The 14,825-nt window shown below is 43.4% G+C and overlaps 2 protein-coding genes across 2 annotated transcripts in view; one reads left to right on the top strand and one right to left on the bottom strand.

Moving 5' to 3' along the window:
• Positions 1-1,204, top strand: part of LOC134101268 (fibrillin-2-like) — an 86,752-nt gene extending 85,548 nt beyond the window's left edge. Inside the window, 2 exon segments of the mRNA XM_062554870.1 lie at positions 761-975; positions 1,042-1,204. Of these exon segments, the coding sequence (XP_062410854.1) occupies positions 761-975; positions 1,042-1,204 (378 nt within the window).
• A 5,558-nt stretch (positions 1,205-6,762) lies between these two features.
• slc12a2 (solute carrier family 12 member 2) overlaps positions 6,763-14,825 on the bottom strand; it is a 57,531-nt gene continuing 49,468 nt past the window's right edge. Inside the window, exons 24-27 of the mRNA XM_062553531.1 lie at positions 14,751-14,825; positions 13,838-13,973; positions 13,107-13,174; positions 6,763-11,313 (exon numbers count right to left, since the gene is read on the bottom strand). The exon at positions 14,751-14,825 is cut by the window's right edge and continues 12 nt beyond it. Coding sequence (XP_062409515.1) covers positions 11,178-11,313; positions 13,107-13,174; positions 13,838-13,973; positions 14,751-14,825 — 415 coding nt within the window. The 3' untranslated portion in view covers positions 6,763-11,177. The remainder of the gene's footprint in view (positions 11,314-13,106; positions 13,175-13,837; positions 13,974-14,750) is intronic.

Here is a 14,825-nt window from a genome sequence, read left to right as displayed (position 1 = left end):
TTCTGAACATAACCAGAAGATGGCGCAAACTGACAAAAGATCAGATAGCCAATCACATGCCGAAGGGGTATGTAATCCCCATGAGTTAATGATGTTAAGTTTACGCTGGATGCAAGAGCTGGGAGCACTTATTTTGGGCTAGAGGTTTTAGAAAATACTATAACCTGTAGGTGATTATGGGTTGGTTGCGTGTGTGTGTGTGTGTGTTTGTGTGTGTGTGTGTGTGTGGGTGTGTGTGTGGGTGTGTGTGCATATAGGTGAGGTGAGTGTTTGTGTGTTGTGATGTGATGTGTTTAACAGAGAATTCTTCATAATATATGCTTTGATGTTCAGAGATATTGATATGTTTCAGATGCTGTCAGTTCTGTAAATTGTCAGACGTATATCACCTAAGAAAAAGAAATTGACAAAAATAAATTGCCATCATTACTATATAAGTGCTTCTGTTCTAGGTATTTTTATGTTGTGTGTCATGGATATCGATATGTGCCATGTCCGCCCATGTCCTCACTTTAATCAGTAATATGGATGTTGGCAGTGGCAGTAGTAGTTGGCAGTAATGTGTTTGGGTGTGCTGCTGTCAGGATGTTTTTTATAGCAGCCTTAGAAAATGTAGTTCCCATGTTTTCCTGCATTTATAGTGATTTGAACGTAATTGGGCTTTGGTCTGTCACACTTGAGAGCTTCCAGATAAATCATGTCCTTCTAGATGTCTAATAGTATGTGCGTGTGTGTGTGTGTGTGTCCATCTACCCAGGAGCCAGAGGTGAGCCTGGCCAGCCTGGACATTGACGAGCCGCTGACGCTGACGCTCAACCTCTCCCAGCTGGACGCCGGTCAGCACCTCCTGGAGCTGCGGCCGGCCCTGCGGCCCCTCGACGGGCACGTGCGCTACGCCATCGCCGGCGGCGACGGGGCGGCCGTCTTCCGCCTGGAGCACAGCGACGACGGCCTCACGTACCTGCACTTGGCGTCGTCGGCAGGATCGGAAGGAGAAGAGGAGGAGGTGGTGGAGGAGGAGGCGCGGCGGGGGCAGTGGAGTCGGCCGACCCCGGGGAGCTACTCGCTGGAGATCAGCAGCGCGCCGCTCTACGGTCCGGCCCAGCTGCGGGCGCTCCGCAACAGCAAGGACAGAGACTACCTCTCGGGGGAGCTGGGCGAGAACCTGCACATGAGACTGCACATCCAGCTGCAGGAGAACTAGAGCCAGCCGGTCTGCAGTGCAGCTAGATCACACCTATGTCATTATCTCCCTGAAAGACTGGTCTCCCTCTCTCTCTCTCTCTCTTTGTCTTCTCCACCAGTGCTGCTTTATCTGTCTCTCTCTTTCTTTCTTTTTTTCTTTCTTTTTTTCTATCTATCTATCTATCTATCTATCTATCTACGCATCCAGATTTTTATTTTTGGAAATCTCTTGAAATGTAATTCATCGTTCTTTCTTTCTTTCTTTCTTTCTTTCTTTCTTTCTTTCTTTCTTTCTTTCTTTCTCTCTCCATCTCTTTCCTTCCATCTATTCCTCCCTCTCTCTGGCCAAAGAGCTACCCTACCTAGAGGCTAAGGGAAATGGGTGGAAGTGTCCCAACCAATGAGCACGCTCGCTCACGGTGAGGCGTGTGTGTTGTGTGGCATCTGGACGTGTCAAGCCAAAGAAGTAACTCCTTGTTCCTGTTTGTCCCTGCAGCAGAGTTTAAGCTACCGTTTGGTCCCTGTTTTTTTTATTTTTTATTATTATTATTATTATGATGATGTTTTGCTGTGTGCGTAAATGAGGCTGTGTTGTGATAACTGTGTTGACAAAAAGCTGGCAGTACTACCACGTTGTTGAGAGCATCGATGTGTAAACTTCAGCTTGTTGTTAACAGCTGGGATTTATGGGGAGCTATGTTTTTCACAAATGTGTCACGGGGTTAGTGTTTTATGATGGACACATAAAAAAAAATTATACACACACACACACACACACACACACACACACACAGTATTATCTCTTTTCATCTCCTGTTGCTCTACAAAGACTCAGCTCAATGGAGGTTGTGTTCTGTTGCCAGGGGACATGTGTGAGTGCTTATGGCTCTCATCAGTCTTATTGTGGACACAGGCAATAAGAGACTCGCTGACCTGGTGCTCCTAAAACACACCCAGCAACATTTATGACGCAACCGTTATCGAGTCAGTGAGTAGACAGTGAGAAGGAGGGAGAAGAACAGGGAGAATGCCCCCTTGGGAGAGACTATTAGCATATTGCTAAATTATACACAATCCACTAATTGAGAAATATGACCATGTAGCTTTCTTGTAGACGTCCCCTTAAAGGAAGCATTAAGTTTAAAGAAAATGACTTAAGCGACTCAGTTTAAGTAATGTGGAAATAGTTGTTTGGAGGATGCAATCCACATTGGCCATAAGTGTACAACATGGATGACAAATGGCCTATTATTTTGCCCCACACACACACACCCCAAGAAATGTTTATAACATATATCACATTATTAACTGATCATATCACCAAATGATTGCATTGCTGTACCTGTGGAGATGAACACAAGGAAGGGAGCTACAATTAACACTCAAGCTGTTGTGACAGACACACGGCTAGGTGAGAAGTACATGGCAACAAGCCTCTATGAGCAAAGCTAGCGTCGCTAATGCCTTGACTATGCTAATTACTGTGAACAGCACATCAATTAAGGAATTCACAAGTCAGTACTTGATTAGCATACACATTAATCAAGAAAACTGGCACATGCTTGAAGGTTGGGCTTGAACAAATTGGAATGGATGGTTATGTCCATTGTATTTGAACAACAGAATTATGATGAATTATTATACACAATATTCCACGTAATTTTATTTTTTTCCGTCTTAGGATGTTTTGTATTTGTTACTTTTAGAGTTCTTATGTGTTCGTCGTTGGTTATTGATAAATGGTTGTATTGATTTATTTGACTGTAATCTTTTGCCAAAAACAAAAATCAAACTCTCATCTCAAAATGTAGCCTATCAATTCAGTCACCAGTCTGGCATCAAATCCTGCTCTTTTTCAGTAGACACTGGAAAGCAACTCCTCTTTTCTTTGGTGTAAGCATGATGATGGAAACCCCGAACCCCATACACTGAATTTTCTATTTTAGAATAATCCACAGTAATATGTAATGTTCCTGAAAGTGTATCTAAGGATGAACCCAGTGGGATATTTTGTAAGACTATCATGCTTTTAAGCATATCATTTTTAAAAAGTTTCCTGTTGTGTTATCAACAGTTAGCTGAAGAGAGCAAACCATTGTGTCCACATTATCTGTAAACAGTTCTGTCTGTGCCTTATGTAACTATTGAACTACACACAAACACCATGTGCCTTTGGGGTACTATGTGTGAAAACACAATCAGAAAGCTAAGTTCTGATGTACTGGTGCTGTCTTTTTGCTTAAACCAAATACTGTACACAAACACACTAACAATCTCGTGACTGAAGCTAAACTGACGTCATAGTGATAAGAAATGAATAACTATTATGAATGCAAAAAAACAACAAAAACAACTGGTGCTCATGGTCTGACACTGTTGTATAGGCCATGATGTACAAAGTATTCTGTGTGGATTGACTCAGATTACAGATGGAGAGTATTTTCTGCAGATTGACTCAGATTACATAATGGAGAGTATTCTCTGCAGATTGACTTGTGAAATTGGCAACTGTAAATCTTCACTATTGTACTGTTGAGATATGTGCATTTCTTTAAAATAAATTTGTACAGAATAATGTCATTACCATCAATGGTTCTTCCGCTGACAAGTCCAAGTAGGAGCTGATGAGATGGTATCAGAGATAGTATCTGTAAGGCTTAGTGAATGAGATGTGGAATAGCCTTCTGTCCATGTCAGTTCAACCCTTTTTTCATTTCCCCACCTGGTGGAATGAAGGATGAATTGCTATGCTGGAGGAATCCTTTTGGCGAGCTGTTGTAGCAATACTTCATCATTGGCTTTAGTCATGACCCCAGCCTTTGATCGCGCCAAACCTGGTCAACCAACTGCCCTTGTGACCTTTTGGCATGGCGACAAGTAATCATTTGAGGATGAGTCCTTTCTTCTTGACACGATCGAGAGAGGGCGACACCTGAAATACAGAGGGAAGACGCAGCTCGGGCGGTGCAGTCGGTCAACCGGTCAAGCGATGCACCATGCTGGCCTCCGAGCTCGTAGTTTCTAACACCGCTGTTAACTAATAAATGTCTTGCCATGTTTTCAGTCCTTAGACCTGCCTCTGTCTGCTTGCATTGAATTTTATTACAACAGAGCCATGGGGACATTATTTAAAGCCACATATGCACAAATATCCAGAAAGGTTTGTTTTGAAGTGGGAAGACAAATATTAGTTGAACATTTTGATATGTTCTGAGCAGTGGATGAGCTTTTTTTCTTTTCTTTTCTTTTCATCAGGGTTTGTTTGTTCGTTTGTTTGTCTGTCTGTCTGTCTTATGTCTGTCTGTTAGCAAGATAACAGACAGACAGGCGTTTGGCGGAGGCCTGCGCTCTTGGAGTGCTTTCCTAGTATTGAAAGTGGATGTGTCTGATATAGATCCCCACACACTGGCCAGAGGCTTGTAGACCATGTAGGCTGACATATCTGCTCCCATAATCTGCCCCTGCCTCCCTTGATGGCTGTAACTTCAACAATTCCCTGATGATAGGACCTCTCATCATATTGATTAACCTCCCACACGCACACAAAAGTAGTTGGGGCATGGTTGACTTCACATGGAATGTTGCTATAGGATTAAGTGAGATGCCGTTTTAGTAGAGCTACTGTATAAGCTGTCTTTGAGGACGTAATATCAACAACGTGCTCTAGCCAGGATCATGGACGTTACCTTTAAAAGTGGACTCAAAGAGATTTCATTCAAATGTCAGATTATGGATATTTGAACTCCACCGCCAATTATAACATCCCTTTCCTGTGCTCCTGAAACACTATGTAAATCCTGAGATTGTGTATAGCTCGGTCCAAGCCACATGTTTGGTTCCAACTCGCAGGCCCTAGATTATGTATGAACACTAGAGTTCTTTTTAGCACACACAACCGAGTGGACAGCTTAGCCCTAGGACCCTAACCCAAGGACTGTGAGGAGCTATGCTACGAGGAATTTGACAAAACATGTATGGGATTAGAATTCTGGTCTCCCCTTTTAATGAAATTGGGTTTGGTATTTGGTCCAAACTTTGACCCTGCTTCACCCAGGAGGATTAGCTGCTGTCTGGGAGACTGACATCCCATCATACTTTTGAGAGTTGTGACGGTTGTACTCATGGTGACCACAGAGTGTCACTGTTGTTCAATGCCTGGAGGAGCTGCTGGGCCAACACCCATACACTGCAGTGTGCAACATGATCATGATGGTGATATATTTGTCCACAGTGTCTGCCTCTGCACCTGCATTTTAACAGTGATGCAATCCTTAAGCAGTTGACTTCGATACCATCCTAGGATATACAGGAGAGCGTGAAAAAAATGTTGTGCAACTATTATGAGAAGGCTCTAAATAGCTCTGACTGTGAGGACTGCTAGACTGTTGTCTAAATTTGCCCTTGGCCCATATCGGGTTTTTCTGTCCTCACCTGAAGCATTAAAACAATGCATGTCCTCAGTGATGTTCGGCATTTACATTATATTTATACACCTTGCCAGACATTTCCAGTCAGAGTTATACTTGCAGCACAGGGCAGATACCGAACATTGTGTGGGATCCCTGGGTACAGAATGTGGGTGATTTTAGCACTTTGTTCTACCAGATGTTCATGGACGTGTTTGTTGCAATCCTTTAACTGGCAACATACAGAACTTTGGTAATATTTAGTCATTTCTGTTCCGCTCCCTTGGTGTTGGACCGAGACCAAACTTTACCCAGCAACTGCATGGAAAAACATAACTTTTTTAATCCTGATTCATCATGAACTCGCTCCAAGGGCACTCACTCACACAGCTCCTGCCATTCATAAAGTCTTAGCAGAGTTGTTAAGGCTTGTCTTGATTCAACGGTGACCTTTTAAAAAGCATGTGGCAGGCCTTCTGACATATGCTCATGGTTTGGATCCTTAGGCCTAGAGGTAGAACAATGAGGGCAGTGAGCAGGAGAGACGGATCTGGGCTTTGCCACCATCCGATGGGCATCTAGCCTGGCGTGGGCACACTCACACACACACACTGCAGTTCTCTAGTCCAGACTACACAGTGTTTGGGAACACCTGTGGAGCCAAAGGGGTAATGTGCTCGATTACGAGCAAAACACGCACATGCGTGTGCGCACGCACACACAGCGCCACTCACACAATGAAGAAAGGAACCCACAAAATCACACCCTCTCTAGGATCCTTAATCAACTCAAGTTTAAACTCTGAATGTGTGTACCCACAGATGCAGGAGTGAGTGAGTGAGTGAGAGGGAGGGAGGGATGGAGGGAGGGAGGAAGAGAGGGAGAGCGCATGCGCCTGTGTGAGTGTGTGATTACAATTAGCCTGGAAAAGTCCACTGGGGGGGGGGGGACGTGGTGAGATCATATCTATCCACCCCCTGAACTTACCAGTGAGGAGTCGAGATAACGTCTCTGCTGTTGCTTCATGGGAACTAGATAAAACAGGCAGTACAAGGAAAACAAGGACTCTCTGAGAACCATTTGAGAAGAGATTGGGTATACAGACACAATTTAATAGGTTAGGGGAGTTGTAGGCATATGTAAGGACAAAACACCAGAGACAGGGAAGGGGTAGGATTCATTTCGATTGATTTCTTTATTTATTGCAATAAAGATGTACAAAGTATTGGGAACTTTAAATGTTAAAATGTTAGAAAAAGCATATCTGTGACGGTTAACAGTACAGTATATCAAAAAAAATTACTGTCCCAGCTTGACGGATTGTATCCATCTGTATGGTAGAGCAGGAAGAGACATCGTTTTTAACCGTTCGTCAACATAGATTTCTTTTCAAAGGCATATAAAAGATAGAAATGCACAGGGACTAGAGAGAGAAAGATCAAAACGAAAAATCAACATGCAATTTAAATTTCGAACAAAAGAGAACAAGAAAACATACGAGAGAAAAAAAAAATTATAATTATAATAATAAAAACTTGGAGAAGTCTAAACTAAAATAAATATTTCTTTCTCCATATTAATGTCATTAAGCGATTCCACTCCCTTAATTTACTCTTGTTAGACTAGAAGTTATTTACAAGTTAGTTAAGAGTTGCAGTGTGAACTGGAGGTGGAGGGGAAGGGGAGGGGGAGGGGGCTGAAGAGGAGATAGAGTTCAAGGGTTATGAGGTTGTCCATTGCTTATTTAACTTAACAATTCCACTGTTAATTACCATTCGTTGCCAAGACTGACGCAGACTGGGATGGCATTGGGAAGATTAAGGGGTCGGGAGGGGTAAGGGTTGGGGGGGGGGGTGGTTGCTTTGGCTACAAATGGAAGCTTGAAGAGAGGAGGAGAGGAGAGGGTGGAGGACTGGGGAGTAGGGTTGATAGGGAAGTGGTAGAAAAAGTGACGAGCACACAGACATTGTTTGTGTCTTGCCCCTGCCCCTTGTCTCCCCGTCGCCCGAATGACGGCAGACACACACACACACACACCCCACCCACTCCGTCTGCCTCCTCTCCTCAATCAAGTGTATCTACATATCAATGAAGAATGCACACGTATACACACACACACACACACACACAGTATTTGGTTGGGACACATAACCGTAGCGTGTTTACTTCGACATCTCCAAAAACAAAAGAAAAATGTCCTCTCCCAATTGTCTTTATGTTTATATATATATATATATATATTTATATATGAATATAATGGTTCAATAATTTAAACAGGTTACACATGATCTGTTGCTATTTTGTGGGGAGGATGTTCTTGAGTGCTATACAGCAACACACAGAAAATCTTTGATTGATTGTACCATCAGAAATTTGAAAAAGAATCTTTACAATCCCCACACATTATATATATATTTATATATTTAACATATATAAATACATATATCAATAAAAGACAGAATGTAACTACATGCTTGTGCACATACTTCAAAGTACATCTTTATTTGAAACACTAGAATATAGAGTGACTATAAATATGACTATACTCATTCAGACACTAGTTTTAAAAATCACATGGCATATTTGTATTTTACTTTGTTACCTAAGGAACATGAATTGATGGGGTGCAACTGTGTAAGTTACCCATATAGACAAAGAGACTGGACAAAAAAAAAAAAAAAAGAGGTCAAAATAGTGACACACATTGCACTGTACTGGGTTTGCCAAATGTGACCGGAACTATGTTGTGAGGGAAACAAGTAGCCCCTCTACAAAGAGGAAAGACAACAAAATGGAGAAACTAGAAACAACGAATAATAATAGCTAATAACCCAGTGCCACTGCGCTTTTCTGTCTTTTCACCCATTCTTAAATATTTTTTGTGACTATGGAGAGTTTACATTCAAAAAGACGGACCCTTCCCTTACAGTAACACGGACATTCTTTACCCGAGGTGAGGAAAACTAGGAAATCAGTTCTTCGACTCTGACCTGGGCAACCAGTACAGCATTATACACTACACCGGGAGAGCACCACTCCCCGACTACAGTTACACAGCACAGAGCAATGAAGAGACAGAACCCATTCTCGAGCAACAGCAACACAAGAGGGGAGTTTGGCAGAGTTTTAACACTAACATAAAAGTTGATTGTATCGTCGTTGAGCTGCTTTTCACCCCAGGGAATCAGCTCAGTGACATACCAACCAGAGAGCTCTGAGGTAAAAAATAAAACTTTTTCGAGAACCTTCCTGGAAAGACAGATTTTGACTCTTCTGGGCACTTGGACGTGCCGACAGAAAAAAAGCCATGTTAAGGACAAACCCACAGTATGGGTATAGAAGCTCCAAAGTTGGAAAAATATTAAGGTGAGCGGAGCTGTAATAATAATAATAGAAAAAAACTACTTTAAGCGCCAGCAACAGTTCACCTGCATAGAGGTATGTATCCATTGGATTCAGAGGCTGCTCACTGTGTGCAACATTCGTATGTTAGCTTCGACCAACATCGCTACCCCGCTCAACGACATCTTTGAATCTGCAAATATGGCATGAAAAACGCAACTCACCCCCACCACACCACCATGCTAAAAACTGAAAGATAAACAAAAAAAAATGTAAAAAAAACAGCGAGGTGTGGCTCGAGAGCCCGAAGTTTCAACCACAGAAGTGAAACGCCTTTTACAGTTTCACACAACGCGACACAAAACACCAGTTAGGTTGTCCTGACTTGGACCAACAACCTCCACCAGTGTGCCTATGTGGTCTACACAGCGTGCATGTCTGTAGCCAAACTTCACTGAGCAGAAAAGCTATCAATCTGACAATGGGCGAAGTCTAAAAATGTAGTATTTGAGTTCATACCGTATATTATATTTACATATTGTTTCAGGTGTTGAGGGGATAATGTACAAAGACATTACATTCTACCTTTGCACCTAATTGCACTAGCTACTACTTGCATTTGACCTGCTATTGAATCAGCCAGTATGGCTTATATATTTATATGAGGGGAAATGAGTTACACAAACAATCATTACTTCTATGTTTTTAAGGCAAAGTCATGGTTGTTTGCTAACACACCTGTTTGTTCATGAGTTGTGTTTTAACAAGGAGGCCACTGACAAGGAGGCTTCAGACTTTGCTTGTTTTTTTTTTTTTTTTTGCTTTTTTGTTTGTTGTTGTTTTTGGAACTCCTCTCATAATGCTAGCAGCTTCGATGGCCCTACAGCAATCCATTCTTTCAGCAAACAAATGGTAGCTCTTCTCTACAGGCAAAACAATACAGTCAAAACAAAACAAGCAAAACAAAAAAAACATTGCTCTTCAAAACTGCCTTTAGGCTCTACAGTATACTCAAAACAGTCCTACAGTATACTTAAATAGTCCTACAGTATGGACATTATCCCAACATCAATACAGCAGGAAGAGGATGGTGTCGGTCATCCGAGCGTTAGCTAACTCCTTTTCGAGCATCACTAAAGGTATTGGAGGGCACTGTACAGTGAACGTTAACCTCATCCCATCACAGCTTCTAGCGGAAGACCCAAAGTTACATGAAGTACAGAAAAGAAAAACCAAATTCGAGGCAATCGCACACAAATAATTCCCACCAGAAGAAATAAAGCTTTTTTTATGCTTAGAAGTGGAGCAGTTTTGTCAAAGTGAAACGTCAAAAGTCCACTCGCATAAAAAAACCCAACCCTAAATAAATAAAAACATAAACAAGTTAAAACCCAATAAAAATAATTCATTCGTTTACACATGTTTATCAATCAAGGGCAAAAAGTGTTTTGTTTTTTATCATAATAATAATAATAATAATAATGTAATTTGATTGAACTGGAAGGCACGTCTTTAAGGCTATAAATGGTGTTGCAAAAGCATTCTGTATGGTTCTCTTCCATGTGAGGCAAAAGGAAACAAGGGTGGTTATTGCTGATTACTGCAGCAAAAAAAAAAATGAAAAAGAACTTAGAAACAGTGACAGTGACGGTAATTAAAATTGTCGTTGAAGTATTAAAAATAAAAATGACGATAATCATCATATCAATAATAATAACAATCTTATCAAGCATGACCTCTGCATATTCAGGTGCCTTTCTTTGAGAACACAAATAAAGAAAAATTGACAAGAATGAGGAAAAAAAACAAAAAAACAATTAAATTAAAAATAAATTGACCTTTGAAGATTGTTCTCATCGCCTCTTCCATGAACAAGATGGAACAGGGGTGCAGAACGTACCCTGCGTTTCCACGGGAACCAAAATGGCCAACTGCGGTGACGCCATACAGTTGGACCTTACTAACCCCCACCCCTCCCTCCAGTGTCCCAGAGGTACGGTCTCCTACCACCACCATTATTAATGTCGTTCCCACCATTACATCATCACACCGGCTGCTCGTCTTCATTCCCGTGAGTGTCTTGAGAGAGTGTGTGTGTGTGTGTGTGTGTGTGTGTGTGTGTGATGAGGAGGAGCTGTGAAGGGTCAAGACAGCGGGTAGGGTGGAGGTGTGTGTGCGTGCCTGAAGTAGTGTGTGTGTGTGTGTGTGTGTGTGTGCGTGTGCTTTGGAGAGTGTGCTTTCTTCTTAAGAGTAGAAGGTCAGGACGCTCTGGTGGTTGCCACGCACCAGCAGCATGGGAGGGAGGTCCTTGGACAGAGTCTCCAGCCAGGCCATATACAGACCACTGGACACGGCCCCCTTCCTGGCCAGGGGCATGCTCCTGTGGGACGGACACACACACGGAGAGAGAGAGCAGAAGAAGGTAAGATTAGGGTACACTACACGCAAGGGCAAAGCCTCAGGAAATTACCTTTAGAAATACCAAAGACCAAGGATCAATTCCTCACATAAGCATCATGTAAAAGCACACATTTCTCTCATAAATTCAGAATGAAATGCCACCATGTCCCATTTCAACTTTAAAAACACCCACCCCAGCGCACCATTCCCCCCCTTTAAACTGCAATGGAATAAAGAAGTCTGTTAAATGGCTTCAGCAAAATGGCCAAAGCTGACATCAGAATGATCTAATAGCAATGCTGCGTCAATGCACATATAAACACGTCAAACAAACAAACAAACAAACAAGCAAACAAAACACCAACGTTCACATCATCAGTGACTTTCTGGCTGAGTTTTTTTCCACAGCTGGCATCCTGCGAGACCGAGCGGCACAAGTGCCAAGGTTACATCATGAGCCCCGAATTTAGCCAAAGTTATGTAAGGAGGCTCCTGGGTCCTGAGCTCTGCCCGAGCATTGTGGGTAAAACACAAGAGAATGTCTCATCTCATGATCACTTCCTTTAAAAAAAAAAAAGAGTGAGATGGTTCCAATCCTGCAGATCCCCTTTTTTTTTCAATGCGCGAAAGCCGCTGTTCTCCTCCTTCGTATGATGTTATATTATAATATGATATATTAACACATCCACGAGGTCTCTGCTCACGCTAGGCAAATCTGCACCTCTCACTGCTCAGGCACTCCTGGGTTTCCATTGTTTGCGTCGCCGTTCAAAAGCACCCATTCACACGAGTGCACCACTCAAGCGCTGGCATAATATTTCCTTTGTGCAACGAGACTAAATCAACCGGAGTCCATTTGTAAGACATCTGTTTTAAAACGCTAGAGGACAAAAAAAGACAACTAAGGCAGAAGAAAAGAGCCTCACATCCCAAAGAGAATTCTGGGAAATAGATACTAATTTCTTTTATTCCCCCATCTCCAAAACGTGTTGCGGTGCTGGGAATGAGCATCTGCGGCGTATCCGTTGTTGTGCTCGGCGGTCCGTTTTAATTGTTTTTTTCCGGACGGAGCCAGGACAACTCCAAACGGGGGCCCACTTGGATGACTCAGCCTGTACCAGCGGTTACAGTGACCGGCAATTAAACGAAGCTCACACAGCCATAGACGCACACATATACGCTTCGGGCCGGCATCCAACACACGCTTTTCCGCCTCCCTTTTAATACCCAAGAGCCTTTGCCTTTTTTCCGTGTTCTATCTGTCGCCCACCGTCTGTCACGTCTGCCTCTAGGGATACGGAGCTTCGAGATGGTCTAAATGGCCTCCTACTCCATACACTAACCACGGATGCTAGAACCGCACGAGGCAAAGTGGATTTCACAAGATGTTTCCTGAGCGGAGTTGGGAAATGACGCTTTGCGCAAGGCCAACTTGCACGTGAGCCGCGGGAGCCAAGATGGCGGCGGACGAGTTGTGGTAGATGCCGAGGCCCAAGGGGCCTGAGCTACTGTATCACTTTACAGCCTTTGCGCGCAGCTAATTCGCTTACACAGGCCCACGTGCTATTAAGGGAAAGAGTAGCCCCACCGTTCGCATGATAGCCAGTAGGTCAAAGAGACGCTGATGCTATTTATTGAGAGCAGAGTGTCTACCAACACACACTTGGTAAATGCACACACACAGACACACACAAAACACACATACACACACACACAAAAGCACATATACAGACAGCCGACATCATTCACGCTGAAAGTTCCGGATGTACTCACATGACAATGAGGTTTGCTGTGCTTGAGTGTTCCTTCAGCAGTTCGTTCAGCCTTATCTGACGATTGCTCTGTTGAAAAAAAAAAAATGGAGGGCAGGGGTGGGGGTTAGAGGTGCACGGGTCACAGCGAGATGACCAGTGTTGGGTTACAGGATGATTAAGAGTGGACACCTCCTCCTGTTTATTGACAGACAAACAGCCTCTCTCCTCTGGAATAGGGTTTGAGTATACAAGCTTGTTAAATGTTTACATAGATGGGTGTGCATGAGAGAGGGGTTAAGGAGATGCATATGGAGATAGAGATAGATAGATAGATAGATAGATAGAGAGCGAGAGAGAGTGTGTGTGTGAGACAGTGAGTGAGTGAGTGTGTGTGTGAGACAGTGAGTGAGTGAGTGAGTGAGTGAGTGAGTGAGTGAGTGAGTGAGTGAGTGAGTGAGTGAGTGAGTGAGTGAGTGAGTGAGTGAGTGAGTGAGTGAGTGAGTGAGTGAGTGAGTGAGTGAGTGAAAAAGGGGAAGAGATGGATAGAAAGAGAGGAATGGGGGAGAGAAGATGTGGTGAGCGAAAGCGTGAATATGAATCTATATCTGTGGCTGTGTGTGGGAGAGCCCTTCAGGGAGTGAGTAGAAGATGAGCTGGAGAAAGAAAAGGCAGAGACGCACTGACAGCCAGCCAGACAGCCAGACAGCGGTGGTGGTGGTGGTGTTGGAGGTGGGAGTGGGAGAGACTGACCTTGGCCTTGTACAGCTCCAGCTCGTTGTCTGTGATCCTCCAGGGCTCCTCAGCCTTGAGTTTCTCGGCCGCCTCCTGCTCCATGTCGTCCTCCTTCAGTCGATACGGCTCAACCAGCTGGGTGAAGGCAGCCACACTGCACACACACACACACACACAACATTAAATCTCTAGAGCTATGCTTCATAAATACAACAGGCAGACTGCAGAGAGAACACACACACACTAATAAAAACGTCTAACCTACCTATGGCAAATCTTGCTTTGATACATGTAGAAGTATACTGTAAATGTAAACTAATGTGATAATTCCATTCACTGCTTTGTTCTGTTTAGTTGAGACATATTTACTGATTCAGTTTCCTGATTGAGACATTGCCCCGGGTCTTGTGGGTACGGTTTTACCATGAGAGCCCAGTACTGTACCATGCTAATAAAGACCTCAGACTGTCATCAAGTATTCAAGGAGCCAGCGAAGCAAGGCCACAAGCTATTAGACAATGCATGACTAATGCCAATTTAGAAAAGCTCAGAGAAAAAAAAATACCCCAACAAAAAAACATGTTCAATTACTATTCCTCTGCGAAAAAAAGAAGTCTGCTGTTCATTGAGGTCCATTAACATAATCAACATAATCATCATCATCATCATCATCGGCGTCATCACCATCGTCAATACGAGACTAAGTGCCGGAGGAAACAGGTAGAAGGCACCAGTTGTCGTTAGGACTAGAGTCAGTGGTGCTCGCCGACTTCAAAGGCCACTCTGGGGAGATGCAGAAAAGCTTTTATCGCTTCGTGGCGGCGTTCATGGAGGCGAGGAGTGTGTGTGTGTGTGTGTGCGTGTGTGCGTGTGTGTGGACTGGAGGGCGTTTGTGCGGGCCAGTCTGACGTCAGTCCGACTCTCAACTCACTTCTCCGACTTGGGCTTGGTGTTGATATCCCCGAGGACGTTGATGTCGGAGAAGTCTATCCTGAACTTGCTGAGA

This window comes from Sardina pilchardus, chromosome 14 (assembly GCF_963854185.1).
Source record: "Sardina pilchardus chromosome 14, fSarPil1.1, whole genome shotgun sequence".
In the NCBI taxonomy this organism is placed as follows: Eukaryota; Metazoa; Chordata; class Actinopteri; order Clupeiformes; family Clupeidae; genus Sardina; species Sardina pilchardus.
This window is presented reverse-complemented; position numbering and strand designations above follow the sequence as displayed.